The 24,532-nt window shown below is 46.4% G+C and overlaps 1 protein-coding gene across 8 annotated transcripts in view; it reads right to left on the bottom strand.

Moving 5' to 3' along the window:
* Window positions 1–1,017: 1,017 nt before the first annotated feature.
* The window catches only part of LOC121707222 (alpha-2-macroglobulin-like protein 1), a 40,803-nt gene continuing 17,288 nt past the window's right edge, over window positions 1,018–24,532 (bottom strand). For all 8 annotated transcript variants that reach the window (XM_042089610.1, XM_042089606.1, XM_042089605.1 and 5 more), the window contains exons 10-37: window positions 23,271–23,397; window positions 21,509–21,629; window positions 21,325–21,434; window positions 20,347–20,514; window positions 19,800–20,042; window positions 19,508–19,720; window positions 19,078–19,227; window positions 18,716–18,856; window positions 18,531–18,618; window positions 17,476–17,608; window positions 17,106–17,331; window positions 16,446–16,572; window positions 16,180–16,301; window positions 16,048–16,099; window positions 15,754–15,837; window positions 15,465–15,641; window positions 14,675–14,750; window positions 11,001–11,157; window positions 5,458–5,535; window positions 5,135–5,285; window positions 4,239–4,429; window positions 3,185–3,400; window positions 2,961–3,097; window positions 2,692–2,773; window positions 1,603–1,671; window positions 1,397–1,502; window positions 1,248–1,286; window positions 1,018–1,129 (exon numbers count right to left, since the gene is read on the bottom strand). In XM_042089610.1, the coding sequence (XP_041945544.1) occupies window positions 1,098–1,129; window positions 1,248–1,286; window positions 1,397–1,502; window positions 1,603–1,671; window positions 2,692–2,773; window positions 2,961–3,097; window positions 3,185–3,400; window positions 4,239–4,429; window positions 5,135–5,285; window positions 5,458–5,535; window positions 11,001–11,157; window positions 14,675–14,750; window positions 15,465–15,641; window positions 15,754–15,837; window positions 16,048–16,099; window positions 16,180–16,301; window positions 16,446–16,572; window positions 17,106–17,331; window positions 17,476–17,608; window positions 18,531–18,618; window positions 18,716–18,856; window positions 19,078–19,227; window positions 19,508–19,720; window positions 19,800–20,042; window positions 20,347–20,514; window positions 21,325–21,434; window positions 21,509–21,629; window positions 23,271–23,397 (3,616 nt within the window). In that variant the 3' untranslated portion in view covers window positions 1,018–1,097. The remainder of the gene's footprint in view (window positions 1,130–1,247; window positions 1,287–1,396; window positions 1,503–1,602; window positions 1,672–2,691; window positions 2,774–2,960; window positions 3,098–3,184; window positions 3,401–4,238; window positions 4,430–5,134; window positions 5,286–5,457; window positions 5,536–11,000; window positions 11,158–14,674; window positions 14,751–15,464; window positions 15,642–15,753; window positions 15,838–16,047; window positions 16,100–16,179; window positions 16,302–16,445; window positions 16,573–17,105; window positions 17,332–17,475; window positions 17,609–18,530; window positions 18,619–18,715; window positions 18,857–19,077; window positions 19,228–19,507; window positions 19,721–19,799; window positions 20,043–20,346; window positions 20,515–21,324; window positions 21,435–21,508; window positions 21,630–23,270; window positions 23,398–24,532) is intronic.

Here is a 24,532-nt window from a genome sequence, read left to right on the forward strand (position 1 = left end):
CTGTTAATGTGTTTCTTCTTAAACCTAGGTACCACAGCTAGAAGAAAATACCAAATCACTGCAAACATTGCCAAGTGACGTCAAACCCACTTCTCAGCAGCGTGGCCCACTTGCCCACTTCTCTTCTCAACCACTTCTATTAAGCTCAAGTTGCAAGGCAAATTTAAAATCATAATAAAAACCACCTGTCCGTAGCAGGAGCTGCTACTGATATGTTTTGATACCATCTCAAGTCCCTGATGATCACCGCTTGTGGATATTATGGATCAGGATGCCGTGAAGCCATATATAACAATGTTCCTTGTTTCATAATATTGTTTTCAACCATATTCCTTCATAAAATGACAATGCTGAGCTCTACATCCCTGTTGAAAAAAACCAGCCTGACCAGCTAAAGGTGGTTTGCTGGTTGACCAGCTTGTTAGATAGATACAGTAGATAGAGATAGCTAGATAGATACTTTATTGATCCTCAAGGGGAAATTCAAGACCAGTTAACCAGCTTGTTTGACCACCCTATGATGGTTGACCTGCTAGACCAACAAAACTCTTGCGAAAACATAAATTCGGCTGGTTTTCCCAGCTTATGATGGTAATTCAGCCGGTTTTGTTTGTCGTACCACCTCAAGCTGGTCATTTTAGCTGGTGTTGCTGGTCTATAGTGCTGGTTTAACTGGCCATTCCAGTTTATGTTGGTCATTCTAGCAAACCAGCATGGCCAGCTTGACAGACTGGTCACAAGCATGACCATCTTGCACCAGCTGTATCCCACAAGACAGGCTGGTCACACCAGCATGACCAACTTCCTCAGATGGTCACGCCAGCATATCCAGCTGGTGGCCCAACCAGCAAAGTCCAGCAATAGCTGGAAGAAAACCAGCAAAGACCAGCAGAAGCTGGTTTCTTGCCGTTTTTTTCAGCAGGGATGTACGGTAATACTGTTTTCATTCATATTCTTTCATAAACATATTGTCTTCAACTGACAATCCTCTGAACAGTATGAACATGAGACAAATGCTAGGATTGCAGTATTTATTACAGATATACAATCAAACACATCAGCAAGTTAAAGAGTTGAAATGTCAAAATAATTTCCACTTAATGACCTCTTCCTTCTGCTGTCCCCTGACCTGCACAAGGGGAGGACACACACACACACACACACACACACACACACACACACACACACGTTAAATAGAATATTGGGACCTGTTGTTGTTCTTTAGAGGACTCAGCAGACTAACTGACCTGCACAAGGGGAGGAGTACTCAGCCTCAGCTTGGTCACCTGATTGAGAGAGAGAGATTTCATTGGTCAGGGGCTTACTAGCACTGCTGTATCCATGGCAATGTAATTATACATATATGTAATGCTGGTCTTGGTCTATGGAGTCTTACTGGTCTGGTAGTAGTCATACACCTTGACCCCTGCTGGCTTCAGGTTGGTGACTGGCAAATCCTGTTGGATGGTCAGTTCGTAGTCAACAGGTATATCCTTTCGAACCTGTTTGGAAATCAAAAGAAACACATCACATCAGATGGACAGAGCGCAAGTAGGTGCAGCATGTTTCAGTGAAAACCAGGATTCTTACAGATGGCCTTACCTCTGACAGATACACAAGGATGTGGTCATCTTTCCTGTCAACTCGGTCCACAAACATGCTGCCCTGAAGCTGTTAAAACACAGAACATTATAGATGGTGCACACACACACCAACACAGCGTCCATCAGCAACATTATGGATGGTGCACACAGCCTCCATCAGCAACATTATGGATGGTGCACACACACCAACACAGCTTCCATCAGCAACATTATGGATGGTGCACACACACACACACAGCTTCCATCAGCAACATTATGGATGGTGCACACACACCAACACAGCCTCCATCAGCAACATTATGGATGGTGCGCACACACACACACCAACACAGCCTCCATCAGCAACATTATGGATGGCGCGCGCACACACACACACACACACACACAGCTTCCATCAGCAACATTATGGATGGTGCACACACACACACACACACACACGCCCACCAACACAGCTTCCATCAGCAACATTATGGATGATGCACACACACCAACACAGCGTCCATCAGCAACATTATGGATGGTGCACACAGCCTCCATCAGCAACATTATGGATGGTGCACACACACCAACACAGCTTCCATCAGCAACATTATGGATGGTGCACACACACACACACAGCTTCCATCAGCAACATTATGGATGGTGCACACACACCAACACAGCCTCCATCAGCAACATTATGGATGGTGCGCACACACACACACACCAACACAGCCTCCATCAGCAACATTATGGATGGCGCGCGCACACACACACACACACACACACACAGCTTCCATCAGCAACATTATGGATGGTGCACACACACACACACACACACACGCCCACCAACACAGCTTCCATCAGCAACATTATGGATGATGCACACACACCAACACAGCCTCCATCAGCAACATTATGGATGGTGCACACACACAAACACAGCCTCCATCAGCAACATTATGGATGGTGCACACACACACCAACACAGCCTCCATCAGCAACATTATGGATGGTGCACACACACACACACACACACAACACAGCCTCCATCAGCAACATTATGGATGGTGCACACAGAGCAACAGATGTAGGAGGGACAACTTACTTTTTCAGCGTCAGCAGTGAAGCCAGATAAGATTTTCACATCTATTATCACCATGTTCGTGCTCTGCAGTGGTCCGTTATATCTGCACAAGAAAGGAGGAATAACTATTAGAACGGATGTGTATCTGCACAAGAAAGGAGGAATAACTATTAGAACGGATGCGGTCAGACTAGTTCAGTCAAAGAGAGCAGAAGCAGGCGCTGCATGGAGCTCCATACTGTACTGTGAAGGCCTGCTGCCCACACACACACACACACACACACACATACTGGACTGTGATGTGGAGGCTGAAGGCCTGTTGCCCATCGGCCTTGTTGCACTGTCCCTCAGTCAGAGGCTTGGCTTGAGTCTTAATGCTCAGGGTTGAATGTTTACTGGGAGTGGGGATGTTGTAGAAGAGAGCGACCTGTTGAAGAGGGCGAGAGATGTGAAGAAATGTCACGGACAGAGTATCCATCATCAATAGTTTAGAAACAAGTTCTTTTCCACTGACCCCCACAGAAGCGCATGCAGAGCCCTTCACGTCCACGCTGTACTTCCCAGGAACGTGGCGCAGCGCCCTCTCCTGGTACAGCAGTGTGTTGTGCTGGTTCACATCAAACTGGTGTGTGTCGCCCCCTGCTGACCGCACGGTCACTGTGCCGGAGCCATGTGGGCTGAAGACCTTGGTGGCATACAGAGCCAGAGCCTGCAGTGCCACCACCGTGTCCTGAGAGAACACACACCCAGCCGTCAGCACACACACACACACACACACACACACCCCCAGCCGTCAGCACACACACACACACACACCCAGCAGTCAGCACACACACACACACACAGCAGTCAGCACACACACACACACACACACACCCAGCCGTCAGCACACACACACACACACACACACACACACCCAGCACACACACACACACACACACACACAGCAGTCAGCACACACACACACACACACACACACACACACACACAGCAGTCAGCACACACACACACACAGCAGTCAGCACACACACACACACACACACACACACACACACACACACACACACACACACACACACACACAGCAGTCAGCACACACACACACACACACACACAGCAGTCAGCACACACACACACACACACACACACACACAGCAGTCAGCACACACACACACACACACACACCCAGCCGTCAGCACACACACACACACACACACACACACACACACACCCAGCAGTCAGCACACACACACACACACACACAGCAGTCAGCACACACACACACACACACACACACACAGCAGTCAGCACACACACACACACACACCCAGCAGTCAGCACACACACACACACACACACAGCAGTCAGCACACACACACACACACACAGCAGTCAGCACACACACACACACACACACACACACACACAGCAGTCAGCACACACACACACACACACACACCCAGCCGTCAGCACACACACACACACACACACACCCAGCCGTCAGCACACACACACACACACACACACACACACACAAACAGCTTAGAAAGGAAAGGTGTGTGGAGCACCTGTGTGGAAGAGAAGCCTCCATACGGATTCTGCTGCTTCACCAGCCAGTTGACGATCCTGGAAGCATAGCCCAGGTCTGCAGCCGTCAGGGCGGGTTTGGTGAGAACAGCTAACAGCACATAAGCACTCGTCTCCACTGCCAGGGAATCAGCTTGCTCTGATGAGGACTGAGACCAGTGCAGGAGACTCCCTGAGAAGACATGAGCCGTAGGAGATAGACATTCAATTCAAGTTTATTTATATAGCACATTTCATATGCATACACAGACTCCAATGTGCTTTTAGAAAACATTATCAAATAGACATTAAAACACATTAATAGTAAAATAAAAAAATGGTACTAGAAATAAGAATTTCTGATAAAAGTAATAAAAATGAAAGTCGCCACACCAACTTGGAAAGACCTTCAATTTTAACCAAAAGCTGAGGCAAATAAATATGTTTTCAGTCTGTTTTTAAAAGAGTTCACTGATTGGGAAGATTTCAGTTCAGAAGGTAGGGAGTTCCAGAGAGTAGGGGCATAGTGACTAAAAGCACCATGAGCGGAACTAGTATTTATTCTCGGGATTCTCGGGGAGACCTTTGCTTGAGGACCGTAGGCATCTGGCTGGAGTATATGCAGTGATCATATCAGAGATATATGATGGGGCTAAGCCATTCAATGATTTAAAAACAATAAGAAGTATTTTAAAATCAATTCTTTGTTTTACTGGGAGCCAGTGTAGTGATTTTAGTACTGGCGATATGTGATCATATCTTCTCGTTGAAGACATGAGCCGTATGAGATAAACATGAGCCGTATGAGATAAAGACATGAGCCGTAGGAGATAAAGGCAGCAGATGCACGTGTTTGCTCATCTATGTCGGTTCTGGCACACTGCACAACGTGTCCTACCAGCAGAGGTCGCTACGCTGTCCAAGTGTTTCAGCAGCTCAGCTCGGAGGTCTGCTTCCCCAGCGAGGCTGAAGGTGTAGGCCAGCAGAGCGGTGGTGTAGGTGTTGGAGCGGTCACTGGCGGAGGACTTCAGGAACCTCATGGTTTCTTGCTGAAGTAATAAAAATAGATTATTTTTTAAACATTCTGGTCAAAGGTTATATTTCTCATGAGCGGTACAAAAGGGGTATGACTTTCTAGTCATGTTCAGACAGCTATGGAAAAGATAAAGCATCTCAATGAAACCTTTGATAGAGGAGATGGTTTGAGACAGATTTACCTACCGTAACAGTGCTCATATTCAGCTCAAGCATTGATGCAGCGATGTAAGCTGTTATTGTTACATCATCGCTTACACCCCCCTATAAAACAATGAAAAACTCATCAACACTGAAAACGATGGTTACGTATGTAACCGCGGTTCTATGAATTTTGGATTTCCATCACATGCACGTGCAGGTCGAGTGTTTATCAACAAAGTCACTCGTGACATGGGGTGACGCATGACCCCCGTCCCGGTACTTAAGGTGCGCTCACCCCGGAAGTGACCTCTTGGCAATCTTCTCGTTCGCCTTCCGAGTGACTGGCGGTCATCCGAAATTCATAGAACCGCGGTTACATACGTAACAATTATTCTATTTCATTTCTACTGACCGCCAGAGGCGGTGCTTTCAGCACCTGGATGACAAATTCCAACAGGGTCACGAAGAAGATCTACATACCCTTTTAATGGCTTGAGAGGGTGGCTGTGGCTATTGACCCTATAAAACCTTGCAAATGTGCAAGTCGATGCCCATGAGGCCGCCATGCATATGTCGGAAAGTGGGACTCCGCGTAGTACTGACCATGACCCAGCTACACTCAGAGTTGAGTGACCACGAACGCGAGGTGGAACCGGTAAGCCACTATCAGAGTAGGCATAGCTGATGGCCTCCACGATCCACTTGGATAGCCGTTGCTTGGACAAAGCCAGGCCCCGCGCATGTCCAGTGTGGCAGATGAATAATGAATGTGACTGCTGGAGGGCAGCGGTCTGTTCGATATAGGCTTTCAATACTCGGACTGGGCATAGAAGAATGTCACCTTGCCCCGGTTCCTCTCCCTGGGCTGGGGGCTCGAATGCTCCCAGACTGAGCGGCTGGTTAGCATACGTTGCAGAGAAGGTTTTAGGTAAAAATGCCGGGTTCGGCCACAGGGTCACCCCTGTGCCATCGGAAGTCCATTGTAGGCACTCCCGGCTGACAGACAGCGCGTGTAGCTCTCCCACTCTCTTCGCCAATGACATGGCTAGGAGAAAAGCAGTCTTCAAAGACAACCATTTTAATCCCGACCTCCCCAGAGGTTCAAAAGGGTGCCGACACAGTGCATTCAGCACCAGCGGCAAGTCCCAGGAAGGTATCATCCTTCTTTGAGGGGGCCTCAGTCGCTGAGCACCCTTGAGAAAACGGGTCACCAGACTATGGGATCCCACTGTAACTCCCTCTACCTTGTTATGCCTAGCTGATATTGCAGCTACATACACCTTGATAGTGGATGCCGCCAGTCCGTCATCAAACCGCGATTGTAGAAAACTGAGGATAGCTCCTGTCCATGTTCTTGGCACCATTGTATAAAAAGCTTCCACCTATTAGCGTAAAGCGCATTAGTGGAAGGTGCCCGTGAGTTGTGGATAGTCTGTACCACTGCAGGGTCACATGCCCCTAGCAGTGGTTCAGGCCCTTCAGAGGCCACACCCAAAGTTGCAATCGTGCTGGGTTCGGATGCCAGATCCGGCCACCCAGCTGAGAGAGGAGGTCTATGCGCACAGGGAGACGCCAAGGCTGTCCGTCCAGTAGGCTGCATAGCACCGGGAACCAGACTCTCCCTGGCCACCTGGGGGCTACAAGCAGCACTTGGTGGCCCTCCCAGAGAATCCTCTCTAGAGTGGGTAGTATGAGCGGGAGTGGGGGGAATGCATATAGGAGCTGCTGGGGCCACCCATGCGGCAGCGCATCCTGGCCCAAGGGGCTTGTTGACTCCCTGAGTGAGAACCAGAGGGGGCAGTGTGTTGTGGCTTGAGAGGCGAAAAGATCCACCTCCGCTCTGCCATATTGGTGCCAGATGGCGTGCACCACTTCTAGGTTCAGCCTCCATTCCCCTGGATCGGGGTGTTGCCTGGACAAGAAGTCCACTGTGACATTCCGTGTGCCTGGGATGTGCATTGCCCTCAGGCTCAATAGCCGAGGGTAGGCCCATGAGAGTAGCTGCTGAATCAGCCTCAGGGATGCTAGAGACCTTGTGCTCCCCTGGTGGTTGATATGGTAAACCACTGACATGTTGTCTGTCCTTATAAGGACATGTCTCCCTGCTAAGACTGGCAGGAAATGCTCGAGAGCAAGAGCGACTGCCTGTAGCTCCAACAAATTTATGTTTTGTTCCCTCTGTCAAGGGTCCCATGTGCCTTGGGCAGTTCTGCACTGCCAAACAGCCCCCCATCCGGCCAGGGATGCGTCGGTCTCTACCACTTCTCTGCGAGAAGGTATGATCCCTAAACGAACCCCGGCAGTCAGGAACGAATGCTTCTTCCATGGCTGTAACCCTTTTAGGCAACTGGTGGTAACGGTCACCAGTCTGTGCCTGTGGTGCTTTGGATGAAACCCTAGCCTGTTCATCCATATTTGGAGAGGCCTCAAAGAAAAGAAGGCCCAGGGGGACTACGGAAGAAGCTGCTGTAAGCATGCCCAACAGCGCCTGGAAGGACCTGAGCGTCAGAGCTCAGCCTCTCCTGAATCACACTATGCAGAGGAGAATCTCGCCTACCCTCCTCTGAGATGGGGTTGCCCTCATTGTCTGCGAGTCCAGTTTCGATTCCAATGAACACCGTCTGCTGGCTGGGGATTAGGGAGCTCTTCCCGAAATTCACAGTTAGCCCTAGCCTGGTGACATGAGCGACTAGCAGGGCTGAGTCCCTTAATGCCTCTGGCTTCTCTGTTCCCAGACAAGGGCAATCATTTAGGTAAAGAAGGATGCGCATACCTCTGCCTTGAAGCGGAGCCAGGGCTGCCGCAGCAAATCTTGTTAAGGTCCGGGGGGCCAGAGAGATTCCGATGGCAGGACCCGGAACTGGTAAGACCTCCCCTCGAAAGCGAAGCGGAGGAATTGCCTGTGGTGAAGTGCAATTGGAATATGAAAATATGCATCTTTCAGGTCTATGGTTGTAAACCAGACGTCTTGCTTGACGCTTTGTAATACCTCTGCTGTGTGAAGCATATGGAATTTGAATACCTTTAGATGGCTGTTCAACAGCCTTAGATCCAGTATGGGGCGAAGTCCACCCCCCTTCTTTGGAATTAAAAAATATGTGTATAGAACCCACAGTCTTGTGATGGTGACCCTAGTTGCTGGAGGGCCCCCTTTTCCAGGAGGGCCCGAACCTCCTGGCGTAGGGCCAGAGCCTTGCCCTGGTCCTTCAGTCATTTTGACCCCTTGAAACCTCGGCGGTCGGTGCTTGAACTGGATGGTGTACCCTTTTGACAGGGTTGACACTACCCCAGGGGTCTGCTGTATTCACTTCCCAGTAATTGAGCTGTTCTCTGGTGAAACGTCCGACCGCCGGCCTGTAGACGTCACTGTCTACCTCCTCGCCCCCTCCTATTCCGAAAGGGGCAATATTCAGGCGTGCGCCGTTCCCTGTGAGGGTTGGTTCTCAGCAGGCCGGCGAAACCGCTCTGGCCTTGTTGACCCCTGTGCAAAGGTCCGCCTTATTGGCTGAAGAGTATCACCCGCCGTAGCGGGCCTCTGTCCCCGAACGGATACACGGCGCAGGCTAGCAAACTGCTGCCTGGTTTGCGTTACCTGTAGGCTGCGTTCGAGCGTTTGCTGTGCGGCAGGCCCAAAGAGTTGTCCAGGAACCACCGTGAGACAACAAAGGGCTTTCCTGCAGGGCTCAGACAATGGTGACTGAGCCAGCCATATCTGTCGCCGTGTCAGGGTCAGGGACGACATTAGTCTCCCCAGTTCCCTTGTCATGTACCCAAATGCTTTCAGTGAGGCCTCACTCAGCACTTCTGCCGACTGGTCTGCTCCAGAGGACTGGAGGGTCTGTGACAGGGACAGTATAAGGTGCGACATTGAGTTGCCTATGCGCGCAACCCGCGCCGGTGAGTCATAGCTCTTCCCAATAAGCTCGTCAGTCAGGCGACACTGTGGCCGGGGACAACGTGCATCTGGCCTTAATGCCTCATCAGGTGAAAGGATAAGGGCGGCAAGTGCCGGCCCTATAAACGGCATGCGGTCCAGCCCATGACTGGCTGCATCCTGCATACTAGCCAGGGTTCTGCAGTCGCTGGGGAGATGGGAGAAACGTCTGGGGTCAGCCCAGCATCTCTGTAACTCCTCAATGAAAGGAGCTGAAGGAGGCACGCTAAAAGATGCAGTAGAAGGGGCCTACCTGCGCTGGTGCTGCATCTAAGCCCAGGCGTGCCAGCGCTATCTTCACAGCGGGTTTGATCGCTGATGTGTGGCTAGCAACTGAGCCCTTCTGTGAGCTGTGTCCAGAAGCATCCTGGGTGTACGAGCCATAAGACTCTACATCTCCCAGATCATCCGCCCACTCATCAACCGTCGATGTGCTCTCTATCAGAGCCTCGGAGAGCCCATCCTCCTCTCGGGCACCCCCAGCTGGGGACAGCACAGGGGGCTGCTCTGATGAAGACCTTGAAGCGGCTGCTGCGTGATCGCCAGCAGGCTGTGCTCCCCTTGTAGATTAAGGAGCATCGCTTTAATCTGAGTGAACTCCGAAGCCATGTCTTCTACCTTCTGGTTTAAAGGATCTGGCGTAGGGAGTTTAAGCCTCCTCTTAGCAGAGGCCTCCCGTGTGTCTGCTCTGCGTTTCTGCTTTTGGGGATCCCATGCGGCTCCTTGCAGGGGGTGGTTGGGAGTTTAACCCCCATTCTAGTTGGGCTAGCCTAGCAGTCCTTGCAGCTACGCTCAGGCAACTGCAATTCATGCAAGCCTGGTCTGTCAAACCCTGCCTTAAGTGTTCCATGCCCAGACAGCTTGGACACTTATCGTGGCCATCCTCCAGTTCATCAGGGAGGCTAATCAAACGCAACAAATCAGGGAGGCTATCAAACGCAGTAGGCTAAACAAATATGCGCAAATAAGGAGCGAACACGCGCTCACCTCGCCACCTTAGTTTAGAAATAAGAAACAGAAGAGAGCGTTTGAAAACGCGAACAAACAATCTCATAAACGTGAAATTAGCACTTCCAATACAAAAGCGGAATTCGCTTGAATTCTAACTCACTTAGGAAGATGTTGCGGAAAACACAAGATCCGTCATTAACTCAAGAAGCCCGCGAGACCGCGAAAGCATTTCAATAAACAAAAATGTATTTAAGGCACCCTGAATCGCTAGAAGGCGAAAAAACACCCAAACGATTCCACATAGGCCTAGTTGCCACAGTAGAGCGAGCTCACTCGTAACGGTATTAATAAAGAAAAGTGTACTTACCGATCATAATAGAAAGTCACGTAGACAAATCGCAGTCTTATAAGAGGGCGAGAAAATCGCAGCTCCAACTGTACGGTTTGAAAAGATTCCAGCGTTCGTCCACGAAAATATGCCAACACTCTAAACAACCTGCTTCCACACGAGAAGATTTCAAGAGGTCACTTCCGGGGTGAGCACACCTTAAGTACCAGGACGGGGTCATGCGTCACCCCATGTCACGAGTGACTTTGTTGATATAAACACTCGACCTGCACGTGCATGTGATTGAAATCCAGGTGCTGAAAGCAGTAGAAATGAAATAGAATTCAGCATCCAGTATCATACAGGTCAGACCTTCATTCTGTTGTTGAAGAGTTTCCCCTGCATATTGAAAACACCATCTGGTCGAAGGTTTCCTCCAAGCCAAGTGCTCGCATCCGTTATAACTTTTGGATCAATGTAGACAAAGGACTTTGCTTTTCCAAACGACCTCAACACAAATGCAGTGAGCCTGGGAGAAGAGATGGACACAACGCTGAGTTTGCTTCTGTCCAGAGGTAAGAGCTGTGGTCTAAGGTTAGGAGCATTGTATGCAAGTCATTTTCATTTCTATAGCACATTACATTCCAAAGTGCTTCACAGTTAAAAAAGACAGAGTTTAAAAGATGATTCAAGCATCAACTACAGCCGACACCTCCAGACAAAAACCAAAACGAGAGAAACAGACATATAAATATACAGACAAAATACAAGTGGCATCAAATCCATAGTTCCACAGGCTCAGTGGCTGTTAAAAGCAAGTCTGAAGAGATGTTTTTTTTAAAAAAAAAATTTAGATATTATATAATACATTTTTTTAAAATATATTTTTGGTCTTTTTATGCGTTTAATGATAGGACGGTGGAGAGTGACAGGAAGTGAATGGGAGAGAGAGTCGGGGTGGGATCCGGAAAGGACCACGAGGCGGGAATCGGACCCGGGCCGCCGCCGTACGGTGCAGGTGCCCCAGCTGGGGCTGAAGAGATGGGTTTTTAGTAGGGATTTAAAAACAGTCACAGGTGATGCCGATTAGAGTTCCGGTGGTAAGCTGTTCCAGAGGCGTTGCATGGATACTGAAAGCACTAATCTAATATTACTATTACTAATATAATACTAAGCAATTTAAAGCAATTCTAAGCAATATTACTATTACTAATATAATACTAAGCAATAATCTACAAGCCAAATTGTCACCTTAGAAAACGTAAATCCCAAAGATCTAAGAGCAACGGCAATGTCACTCATAGAACATTTATTGTAAAAGATAATGCAACACCGACAGTGCAACAAGGAACAAGCTTGGTAATGTCAATACACATAAACCTAAAACTAAAAGGATCAGTGGGATTAATTGCCTAAATAACACAGGTTTAGCATCCAAGTTATACTTCAGCCTTAGGCTACTTGATATGAAGCATATTCAAATTGCTCACGTTTTTGCTCTCCGTAACACTCATGTTTCCGCAAAATTCCACACCATCTTAAATTCCAAAATCAATGTTTACTCACTGGAACCACCACATGGATGTTCTTGCTCTACATTATTAGTATCTAGTTGTTTTGTAGGAATAGTACGCTTGTACAGTAGGCCCTAGGCTATGACATTCAGTTTCCTTTCTAAAATATTTAGCAACTCCATCCCTAACGAACTTACTATGGCCAATATCTTTGAAATGTAACGGTCTTGGTTTCATTCCGAAGACATGAAATCTAGGGATGTCCCGATCCGATATTTGGATCGGATCGGCCGCCGATATTAGCAAAAAATATGGGATCGGCCCGATCCGGACTCCCGATACAGTTTGTTTTCAAAACTCCGGTCCGTGTTTTCCAGCGCACCGATGTAGGTAATCCATTCCAGTTTTTCAGCTTTTCCCCCCAAATCCGGTCCGCGTTTTTCAGCACACCTAGCGACCTGTCCAGCATCCCACTTGTCTGTGCATGTCCAACTAAGAATTTAAAGTTATCGAGCAAACATTTCATGTCAGTTGAATTAATATAGCCTAAATGTTAACCGCGACCGCGAGTGTCCGCGAGACCCTCTTACTATTAAGGCTCTTATGCATGTTGCTGCTGACAACATTCGTTAGACAGGCAAAGCTATCTCCGCGATTTAAGATTGTTGTGTAATGTATAGGCACAGCACGCACTTTAATTTTCCTATTAAAGTCTAACAAACGCATTTCATTTCAAAAAGCAACCTGGTCAATCGCTAACAACTAAGTGCACCTAGGCCTACAACTCTACACATCCAAAAGGGCAGAAGCTTCCAGTAGGCCATCATAACTTTTTTTACCGTTTAGTCTGTGCATCAGCGCAGCCTACGACGATGTGAATTAGTGGCAGCTGTTGTCGCGGTAAACTTAAGCTCCTGTCTCTAAATAGTGTAGATAGGCCTACTTGCTATGTTGCTTGATTTTCTGTAATAAAAAATGTAGCCTAGGTTACTTCAGCAAACACAGACCAGTTGTGGCATCAGTTTCGCTTTTAAAACGCAACAGTGAGAGGCTTTTTAGCGCAGTCTCACTTATCATTGATGAGCACAGGAGCAGGCTGACACCTGAGCATGTTGAAATGATCACCTTTGTGAAGAAGAATCTCCCCATCATGCTCAGACTGCAGCCAGGGCAAACAGTAGAAATTGGAGTATGGAGATGGAGCAGTAAAGTGTGGAGGAGATAGCAATACTGTAGAAGGCGTGACAGTTATTTGGGTTGTTATAGCCAATGCAGTGTGTGTGGTAATTTGACTATTTTCTACTCAGGTTTTGTGTGTGTTGCTTTTATATGTAATTTTATATTGTTTACAATATTGTTTACACTGATGGCTTTTTTAAGCCTTGGTTTACACTCTTGAGCAGAGCACTGATGCCAATTCAGTTTGTGTGGTTAATTGACTATTTATTATTTTGTATTTATTTAACCCTGTTAAGAATAAACAGGTCAGCTTCTCATTACCAACCACTGTGGATTATTCAAACTAACCTAATTAAGTTGGCTAGTTGTTCTTAAGAGTAAAACCCTTTTCAACATGAGCATAACAACAAAATAAGTAAATATCTTTAATCTTTAATACATGCTTGGATCGGCCGGTATCGATATCGGCCGATGCTAAAAGCTACAATATTGGTATCGGATCGGAAGTGCAAAAAGCTGGATCGGCACATCCCTAATGAAATCTGGGTGAATTTGGGCCTCAGACTCTTGGTGTGAGCGGAATCGGAGCGGAACAGAGGGGCTGCTCCGGCCTCCAAATTAAAAAGCGCTCCAACAAAACTCCATCCGCTGCGCTCCTTGCTTTGGCTCGGCAGCTCTGCGTGGGATGCAGATCCTAGTGGTCGTTATTGAGTGGAAAAGTTCAGCATGTTTGTGACATAACCGGGAGCACGCTCATTTAGTGATTTAAAAACAGTCAATGCCACTTTATACTGGATTGTAAATTTAACAGGAAGCCAGTGCAGTACTGGAGTGATGTGTTCCCGTTTCCTTGTCCTGGTAAGCAGTCTAGCGGTTGCGTTTTGTACCAACTCTTGCAAGAGATGATTCATCAACTCCAGTATAAAGGGCAATACAATAATTACAAGGCGATTACAATACTGTCAATCTTAAAAGTGGCGCTTCGGTCCTAATTATGCTTTTAAATGAAAGTTTGACTCGGGTACATTCACAAGACGACCCTAGGTTGCATTTTGGTGAGTTACGCTTTAATGCAGAAACACAATTAGCTTTAAAGCACCTGTTCAGTGCAGAGATCGGGGAGAGGATGCATTTGAGGCCGTAGAGGGGGAGGACCTCCTTGAGTGGCACTGTGATGTTTTAGTAGCCATGTGTTGAATCATGGGAAACGGCGCATTAAACGTTACCGATTTGTGGTCAGAGAATGCAGTATCTATTACATCAACCATGTCCAGATTAAAAGCATGTGATAGAACAACATCAAGAGTCTTGTGGTCTACAGGTGTCTTACTTTGTGAACCAGGATGGACTCACCATGTGTTTCCATCTCCTGTTCCAAACGTGCTGTATGCTCCATTAGGATGCTTATAGTTCAGCTGCCTCTGGTATCCTGTTGATTAGAACCATATTACTCATTATTATGTTCCAAATCACCAGCCACTGTATTAGGCACATGTGTTCAACTGCTCATTAACAGATATCTATTCAGCCCATCACATGGCAGCAACTCAATGCATTTAGGCATGTAGACGTGATCGAGAGCACTGCTAAAGATCAGGGGCGTGTCCAGGGGTGTGGCCACAGGGAGGCACTGCTTCAAAAGAATGAAGTTGGCTTTAATAATATCAAATCAATAAAATAATCAATTATCAACAAATTTGATATAGAGGTAAACAGTGAAGAATACGAAATGTGACACATGGTCATAATATATTTCTAGAGAGCTTTGTCTTCTGTCATACTTTGGATGTTGTAGGTATTGTTGTACCATGTAGTGTGTGTGTGTGTGTGTGTGTGTGTGTGTGTGTGTGTGTGTGTCCATACTTTTGACTGGTAGATATAAGTATGTATACTCTTTTGATCCCGTGAGGTAGTGGTAGTGTATGCTATAAAGAATTAAGGCAATTCTGAAGGCAAAAGGGGTTCAACCCGGTGCTACAAAGGTAAATGGGAAATAGTCATTAGTCATGCCTACCACACAGAACTCAAAAGTTAGAGGTGCCATCTTGTTCAGGGGTTTACTATCCAGGATGGATACATAATAATGAACATAGACATGTGCCCTCTACTGCCCTCTACTGTCAAAAGGAAGAGAACATCTCACCGCTTTTGAGGAAGTTGGTGGCCTTCTCCTTAATGTCTGCAGTGAGCTGGCCAGTGTTCTGCAGGTACTGCAGAATGTAGATATTTGGGGAGAGGACGGCCATATTTTGCTCCCCACAACCATAAGGCATCTGCAGGAGGCTGTCGATGTTCTTCAGAGCACGACCTAAGATGTCTCCTGCAGGAGGCATGGAGTGTTGGACAAACATGGTTAGGGTTTCAGCAGTCAGTCAGCCAATGTAAGGCTCTGCTGTGCATATGAAGCGTGTGTTGTATGTGACTGTTGGTACCTAGCACAGACACAGAGGCTCTGGCTGATCCCTTAACTACATCCCCTGGGAGTGTCAGCTCCACCTCCTCCGTCAGGGCGCCCCCTGTGGACACAACATGGAACTGAGTTGGGGGCCAAGCAGGCCAATGGCCAGTGGTCTAATATGAATAAAGGTCTGGGCAAAATACATGGACATAACAGTGCATGCAAGAATAGCATCAGGTTCCTTTTAACACAAGAATCTATTAATACATTCCATAGAGTATGCATAAGGACAACACGTGAACTATAGACACAGAAGATTGGAGCTCACCCTTTGGACATAAGAGCCAGCTGAAACTTCTTGCCTTCTCGGTTCCTTCCGCCTTACAAAAGAGAAGTTACAGATGTTAGAAGTGTGATTTTAGCTCTAGAGGTTCTTGTGCAGGACTACTGGCATGCCTACCTTGACCTTGAGGGAGCGAGTGACTGCGTCTACGCGGCCTCTCTCTGGGACGGTCACCACTTCATTGCCACACAGAGTCCGAGACGGCTCAGCGGCCGCACTCACAGTCACGCTCATCTCTCCTGCAGGCAAGTTTCCCCAGGTCAGCTTCAGCAGTGTCCACTACTACAGTGTCTCTACGCTCTCAGCATTACTCACAGAGTACAGAGGGTCCCAGTGTCTAATAAAGTTACCCACTTTCCTTTAACTCTCTCAGCGTTACTCACCGAGTACAGAGGGCACTAGCGTCCATTTGAAGGTTTTTCTCCCATCTGCACACAGACAGGAGGAGTACTGGCCATCAGAGGAGGGGGTCAGAGTGAAGTCTGATGAAGGGGTTGGAGTCACTGTGACCTACCAGAGAGGGACTCGTTTAACACACACACACACGAGATGCAACGGTACACAGTATTTTACAGAGCCATACATACACACATATACCGTGTGTGTGTGTGTGTGTATATATGTGTGTGTATATATATACACACACACACACACACACACACACACACAAAAATAAAGAGTTCAGACGACTCAAATCATGGGCACCATGTTTCATACCAACGTCGGATGATTCTACAATGTAACCCTGTGGGGCGAATACGGTATGTTGAAATAAAAAGCTAGAGAGGGAATCGAGTTTTTCACACACACACACACACACACACACACACACACAGCTAATTAAGTAATTCAATCAGAACACACTTTGGCTACCAGAAAGTTCAAAGTCCTTATGCTCAGAGCATGATCTGTTGCTATACCATGATGCACTTGGGCAGGTAGTTGAAAAATGTTGCAATATCATGATGCACTTGGGCAGGTAGTTGAAAACTGTTGCAATACCATGATGCACTGGGGCAGGTAGTTGAAAACTGTTGTAATACCATGATGCACTTGGGCAGGTAGTTGAAAACTGTTGCTTTGAGCTCAAAGGTCTCTCCACGGATGATGGAGTAGGGCAGGGAGAGCTCGAGGAAGAAGGGCTGGAACACTGTGAGCTGAACTGGTGGGGCCAGACCGAAGCCCTGGGGGGACAGGCAGAACGCCTCCATCTCCCAGGTGGTGATGGTGTCAGGGACAGTGAGAGGGACTTGTGTTTCTCCAGACCCCCTGTGAAGAGCAACGTTAGAGCAACGTTAGAGCAACGTTAGAGCAACGTTAGAGCAACGGTGATGGGGCTGGATATGGGGAGCTGGTTATGGGGCTGGAGACTAGTGCTGGAAACAGGATCCCTGATTCTACATGGCCACTTACCCGACCTCTGCCAGGTCCCAGATCCACGTCTCAGGGAAGATTGTACGAACAGTCACACCAACACTTTCCGGCACTGGAGCATCTGGTGCAGCATTTCCAGCAACTCCAAAGGCCACCTTGCGATACGGATACCCTATCAAGCAGAAACAAACTCGTACAACATGTGCAGTATGCAGTATGCAGTACCTGCCCTCTCTGCTCCCCCCCCCCCCCAGTCTCTCCCCCTCCCCCCCCACGTCAGGGCACCGGTGCACATCACGATTAACCCCCCATGTCAGCAGCAGAGGCTTGAGGTGATAGTCTGCCTGCATCTGTGGACATGAAAGGTAGAGTGCCCATACCTACTGACGCTGACCAAATCCTTTACATGTTGTTTAATGACAGACAGACACACAGACAGCATTAAGGTATTAAAATGGGGTTCACAGATTTAGAAAATGTCCCTCGACATTGGAAACTTTAAATGTCCCTCGAATGTCCCTTGTTAAATGGTGAATTTGTGTTTGCGCCTAAACAATTACTGCTGACATAAAGGTAAGAATTTCGTAAGAGATCTGATCCCATTGATATTGAAGGCAGTGAATGTGCCATATCTCTCTCTGACGCTACGCTGATCTGAAGGCAGTGAATGTGCCATATCTCTCTGTGATGCTACGCTGATCTGAAGGCAGTGAATGTGCCATATCTCTCTCTCTGTGACGCTACGCTGATCTGAAGGCAGTGAATGTGCCATATCTCTCTCTCTGTGACGCTACGCGATCTGGAAATAAGGTGCTACTACTGCCATCCACAGCAAACTGCTCTCTGCTTTAGACTGGTAGGTATAACATCTTCTGCTTTATAAATGGCTTGGAGGCCTTCGGAGAGGCTTGGGAGCCATTGTTATTGCTATGGCGATGGCATTGACACAGGACTGTAGTGTTAATTAGAGCAATCAGAGGCCTTGGTCAATGGTCAGGTCTACAAACACCAAGTAAATTGAGCCTCATTGTTAAATTAGGTTACAGTGTCTCAATTCAAGGTCTACAGTGTGTTTCATGTTTAAGTGCTCTTACCGAATCCCTTGTGGTACGTCTCCCCCCGGTACAGTAAGCAGTCTGGTGTCCGCAAAACCAGGTTAGTTACAGCCTTCAGCCCCAACCTCTAAAACAGACACAGATGCAGATAGACTCCTCCTTCACAGATATTATGGACATTAGGATATGGACTTATTCTGTGTTCAAGTGCTTATTTTTCAGACCTGGAAAGCTGCAAAGGCATCAGTTGCAGAGAGTCCCGGAGGATAGTACAAAGATCGCCGCGGTCTCACTTTCAGACACTCTACTGGATCTTCAACTTCATAATCCACAAATGAGTCCATCGGCGGGAACAGATCAAAAACCTAGAGGGGAAGAGGAACGCATCATCACCCCCCTCCTCCCCATCACCCCCCCCTCTTCAGGAATCATCACCACCCCCCCCCCCCCTCCAGGCATCATCCCCCCCCCCCCCCCCCCCCCTCCTCCTCCTCCTCTCTTCAGGCAGTAATGGGCAGTAATACATATGAGCGTCAGAGGCCCAGTCCCCTCTGGGTCAGATCTATGTCGTCATGGTGCTGGTAACCTTGTCAGCGTTCAGGCGTTTCCCAGGTTCCAGGATGAAGATGCTCTGATCCACAGCGCTGAGGCCGCAGAGAGAGCCAGGCTGGGCGGACAGCTGCAGGGAGCTCTTCTCTCCAGGAACCGCTTTAGGGGGGAAGAACTGCACCGACACCTGTGTACACAACAGCATATTATCAACCAATCACAGAGCAGCAGAGGAGGACAAAGACAACTTTCCACTACCTTGATCTAGCGTGCTACCATGACATGCTCTACTGTGCTACCATGACAACAACATGCTGTAGTGTGCTCCCATTACACCATTGCACTGTAGTGTGCTACCATGACAACATGCTGTAGTGTGTTCCATGACAACCATCATGCTGTAGTGCACTACCATGACAACATGCTGTAGTGTGCTACCATGACAATATCATGCTGTAGTGTGGTACCTTGTTTATGAAGCACTTCTCCGTTGAGAAGGTTTTGCTGTCAGCCAGAACCGTCTCACTGGGTAAGACACAGTAGGCCAGGACCTGCACTGAGGGGGCCATCTCAGCACTGACGGACAACTGGAAGGAAACCTCACCCAGAGTTACTGGTGGAGAACCCTTCACTGAAGCTTCAGCAAAACCATGATGAACAATCTGTCCTCTTGATAAAACCTGCAACAAACAAGGAAACCTAATGACAAAGTATTCAAATGACTTTAGATGTCTGTAATGGAACCTGTATTCCACATACCATATAAATGACATCCACAGAGTCTGCGTTGAAAGTCTCCCCAGTGAAGGTGTACTTAATGGTGATGGGTACGTCTTTGCCACACTGAAGAGCATCATCTATTTTGTCATCTATTATGGCCAGAGAGCTGGAGGACGCCGAGTCTGGAGATGCTGTTCTTAATCTGGACACAGACTTTGATGCCGAGTCATAGTATGGGGTGTTATATGGTCTGTATGTGTTGGTGTCTGTAGTTAGGCTGGCCTGGAAAGGAAGAGGCATTAGAGATGAGAAAGGAGGAATGCCTGGATCTTCCACAAAGCACCGTCACAACTACACTAGCACTAGCTTGTGTACAATATACACATGACACACTCACACAAAGATTCAACTACACTAGCAGTAGCTTGTGTAGAATATACGCATCACGCACTCACACGCAGAGACTCAAATATACTAGCATTAGCTTGTGCACAATCTATACACAACACGTTCACATAGACACTAGACGTAGCTTTTCTGCAGTGCATTCACTGATTTTTCCAGAAGACTCTAGTGACCAGCTTACAAAGAGCTCAAAGTCCCCTGGGAAAGGAGCTGTGTTGAGAGAGAACTGGGCCACTCCAACGGAGTCTGTGGTCAGGTTCAGCAGAAGTTCTGCATTCCATCTCGGACCTTTGAACAGATGGACCATCCTCCCAGCGATGCCAGTGTCATTGTAATGGGTCGCTTTGATCTGCAGAGAAAGTAGTAGTAACACTTTATTTGTCCCAGAAGGGCAATTATTTTGCATGCAAGGTTAGTCAAGTCAAGTCAAGTTTATTTATATAGCGCATTTCATACACAGAGGTCATTCAATGTGCTTTACATAAACAAAACCAAACAATAATAACAAATAAAAGCATAGAAGGGCAATATAGTCAAAGAATAGTTAAAAGGTAAAGATCATAATAAAAAGAAAACATAAAACACAAGGTAAAATAATTTAAAAATAAAGGATAATTAGTAAGCAAAAAACAAAGGCAAAAGTAGTAAAAAAAAAGTAATAAAAGATAAAGTAGAATAATTATCAAGGCAGATTCAGAATTTGTAACTTGGCACAGTTAGCAGAAAGCATCTGAGAACAGTTTGGTCTTAAGTCTAGATTTAAAACTGGCTACAGTTGGGGCCTTTTTGATGTCATCCGAAAGTTGATTCCACAGCTGAGCCGCATAGCAGCTAAAAGCTGCTTCACCATGTTTAGTTCTAACAGTAGGTTTTACTAGCAGGTTTTTCACCTGGGACCTGAGAGGACGCGAAGGTGTGTACTGCTGAAGCATGTCTGACGGGTATTTAGGTCCTGCTCCATTTACTGATTTATAAACAAGCAATAGAGCTTTAAAGTCAATTCTGTGACTCACTGGAAGCCAGTGCAAGGACTTAAGAATTGGAGTAATGTGGTCAGTTCTTTTAGTTTTTGTTGTTCTACTAGTGCAGGTTCTACTAGTGCATGCACTTCTAGTGCATGCATGGCAGATGTGTTTGCAGAGACGACCTTTTCACCTACCTTGCCCTCCATAACTGCCCCGTCCTCAATTACGTTTGGTGTATCAACAAAGGAGAGTTTCCCAAGAGAGAAGTCCAAATCTATGTTTTTGACCTCTGAACGACTGATACCTGAAGACAAAATGAAATATAGACAAGGCACCTTTGGTGGACAAACAGTTTTCAAAAGGGTCCCTTTAGCTTACCTGTTCCTTCTTCAACTACTGTGGCCTTGAATATTAGAATATCCCTCAGTTTTTGGTTCAAGTCTTGCTGTGTAAATGTTGCCATATAGAATACATAACAGCCACAGCCAGACTTGTCCATCTGTGGGCATAAAACAAGCACAGTTACAATTAAACACTCCACAAACCTGCATCATCACAGCCTCAGGAAGTGTTTGTCAGTCTACTTCATAGCTGTCAACATTGAGCGTTGAAAATAAGGGAGATCCCCACGTCTCACCCAAAATACGAGATCAACAACATAGAATTCTTGCTGATAGCAACAGGAAGATCAGACAACAAAACTGCTGCACTAACTAAACAAGGTGTAGAGCTAGGTCTACCGTTACATGGCCTACAGATTGGCATCAAAATCATGCTCACAACAACCACGCTGTTATCTTAAATAGACTAATATCACCAAGTCGCCTTCAAGCAAGCAAAACAATGCTTTGAAAACATCTGCTTCGCTGGAAGGGCAAGGGGGGTAGCAACAGGACAACAGTAGGCTACATAGACAGACAGGTGCGGTGGTAGGGCTAATGTTATGAGAGTATTAAAATATGGGATATTTTACGGGGAAAAAAATATTAAGATGGGAAGGCAGTGGGAAAAAAGTTAAAATAGGTCCGAAACCCGGAAAAAACAGGAGGGTTGACAAGTATGGTCTACTTGCAGTGGTGGAATGTAACGAAGTACAAATACTTCGTTACTGTACTTAAGTAAATTTTCCACGTATTTGTACTTTACTTAAGTAAAATTTATAGTGCATACTTTTGACTTTTACTTCGTTACATTTTACAGCAATTATCTGTACTTTTACTCAGCTACATTTCTACAACACCATCGTTCCTTTTTACGATACATTTTATGATCAGTTTTTTTTTTTCTCTCTGACAAACACGTTTGTTTTACCGGGGGGTTGCTACCAAAGATTCTGGAGCGCTACGTGCATTCTTAGAAACATAAGCTTCTAGTCTAGACCAGGCAAAGCGTGAGCTTGTAGCCATCTGCATTCGGTAGGCTATATTCACCAGACCCATGGCTACACTGTACATGCAACTGTGTTCTGTGCCTTTCTCTGTCTGTTATCTGCAGCGTTAGGGCTATCCGCGGATCAGCGAAGTTACAGGCTATGCCCATGCTTCTGTCACACGTCTGATCATTTGCGGCACAAATGAATGGTAGACTATTAATGAACCGGTGGCCGGAAAAAACGTAACATTTTCCAGATTAGGAAATATTCCTTAATTGTGTGTGATTAAATAAAGATGCATAGCCTACAATTGGGGGGTAGTAACGTGAGCGCTCATTCAATGTCTATGCGTCTGCGCAAGTGAAACTGAACTTAATCATAAAGACACCTTTCTCAGCAACTTTTCTGTTCAATCAGCATAATTGGCATTACGATCCACCCGACGTTTCCCTTGTCTACCCCGTTAAACTTCAGGCTCTCCTGTTTTGCTGAATGATATTACTCAGCAGATCACCCTAGTAGATAACCAGAATTACAGTCTCTAGAATTGTAGGTCAGAATGTAAACTTCCTCCACCACTGTCTACTTGGCCCTTTAATCCCTACTGTTATAACTTCATTTTAAATGCCAGAAATGAAATAAATGTGTGGCAAACATAACAAATGTTAATTTATATTTTAATGTTCATTTCGTTAATATCAAAATCAGTCATATTGAGGCAACATTTACAGAAGAGTGAATAACTATGATGTGGAAGTAGATCTTTACCTCCACCAGTTCTTCCCAACATACTGATTGTGTGGGATCAACGTCATCGCCTCCAAATCCTCGGATATCCGTCTCTCGACACAAAGACAGAGTAGCCTTCCCTGGCACAGGCGCCCCAAACGTGTACCTGAGAACAGGGACAACACGGGTTACAAGATCACGGCCTACAAGGTCAACACGGGATACAAGGTCACACAGCACAACGCTTAAAGGCTAAAAGACCACACAATCACAACGCTTAACAGGTGAAAACAACCTCCATCAACTGCAGCTGTACTGCAAGATGGGTGATGGCAGATGACACACATTTGCTTAGATTCAAGAGGACCATAGTCGTTTGGTGACGAAGCTATGTCTCGGTGTATAGAACAAATCGACACCTGGATGTCTCAAATTTTTCTTCAGCTGAACAAAGAAAAAATTGAAGTAATTATATTTGGTAAAAAGGAGGAAAGACTTAGGGTTGCCACTCTCCTTGACACAAAAGGGTTGAAAGCAAAGGGTACGGTTACAAATCTTGGGTGTATTAATTGACAGTGATCTAAATTTCAACAGCCACATGAAAGCGATAGCTAAATCAGCTTTTTACCACCTCAAAAATATTGCCAAACTTAGAGGGCTGATGTCAAAACATGATTTAGAAAAACTCATTCATGCATTTATCTCCAGCAGGGTTGATTACTGCAATGGACTGTTCACAGGCCTTCCTAAAAAGACTATCAAACAGCTTCAGGTGATACAAAAATGCAGCTAGGATTCTAACAAAAACTAAAAAGAACTGGCCACATTACTCCAATTCTTAATTCTGTGACTTACTGGAAGCCAGTGCAGGGACTTGACTTTAAAGCACTACTACTTGTTTCTAAATCAGTAAATGGAGCAGGACCTAAATACCCATCAGACATGCCTCCATGGTCCCAGGTGAAAAACCTGTTAGTAAAACCTACTGTTGGGTTTTTGATATCAAAAAAGGCCCCAACTGTAGCCAGTTTTACTTCAGACCAAACTGTTTCTACATATTTATTCTACCTTGTCGTTTATTACTTTACTTTTTTTCTTATTAATTGTTCTTTATTTTTAAATGATTTTACCTTGTGCGTTTTCTTTTTATTATGATCTTGCCCTTCTATGCTTTTATCAGCTATTCCTGTTTTTGTTTATGTAAAGCACATTGAATGACCGCTGTATGAAATGCGCTATATAAATAAAGTCGACTTGACTTTGACCATGATCGCACAATTTCGTCCGAACACTTCCCCATA

This window comes from Alosa sapidissima, chromosome 4 (genome assembly GCF_018492685.1).
Source record: "Alosa sapidissima isolate fAloSap1 chromosome 4, fAloSap1.pri, whole genome shotgun sequence".
NCBI classification, from domain to species: domain Eukaryota; kingdom Metazoa; phylum Chordata; class Actinopteri; order Clupeiformes; family Clupeidae; genus Alosa; species Alosa sapidissima.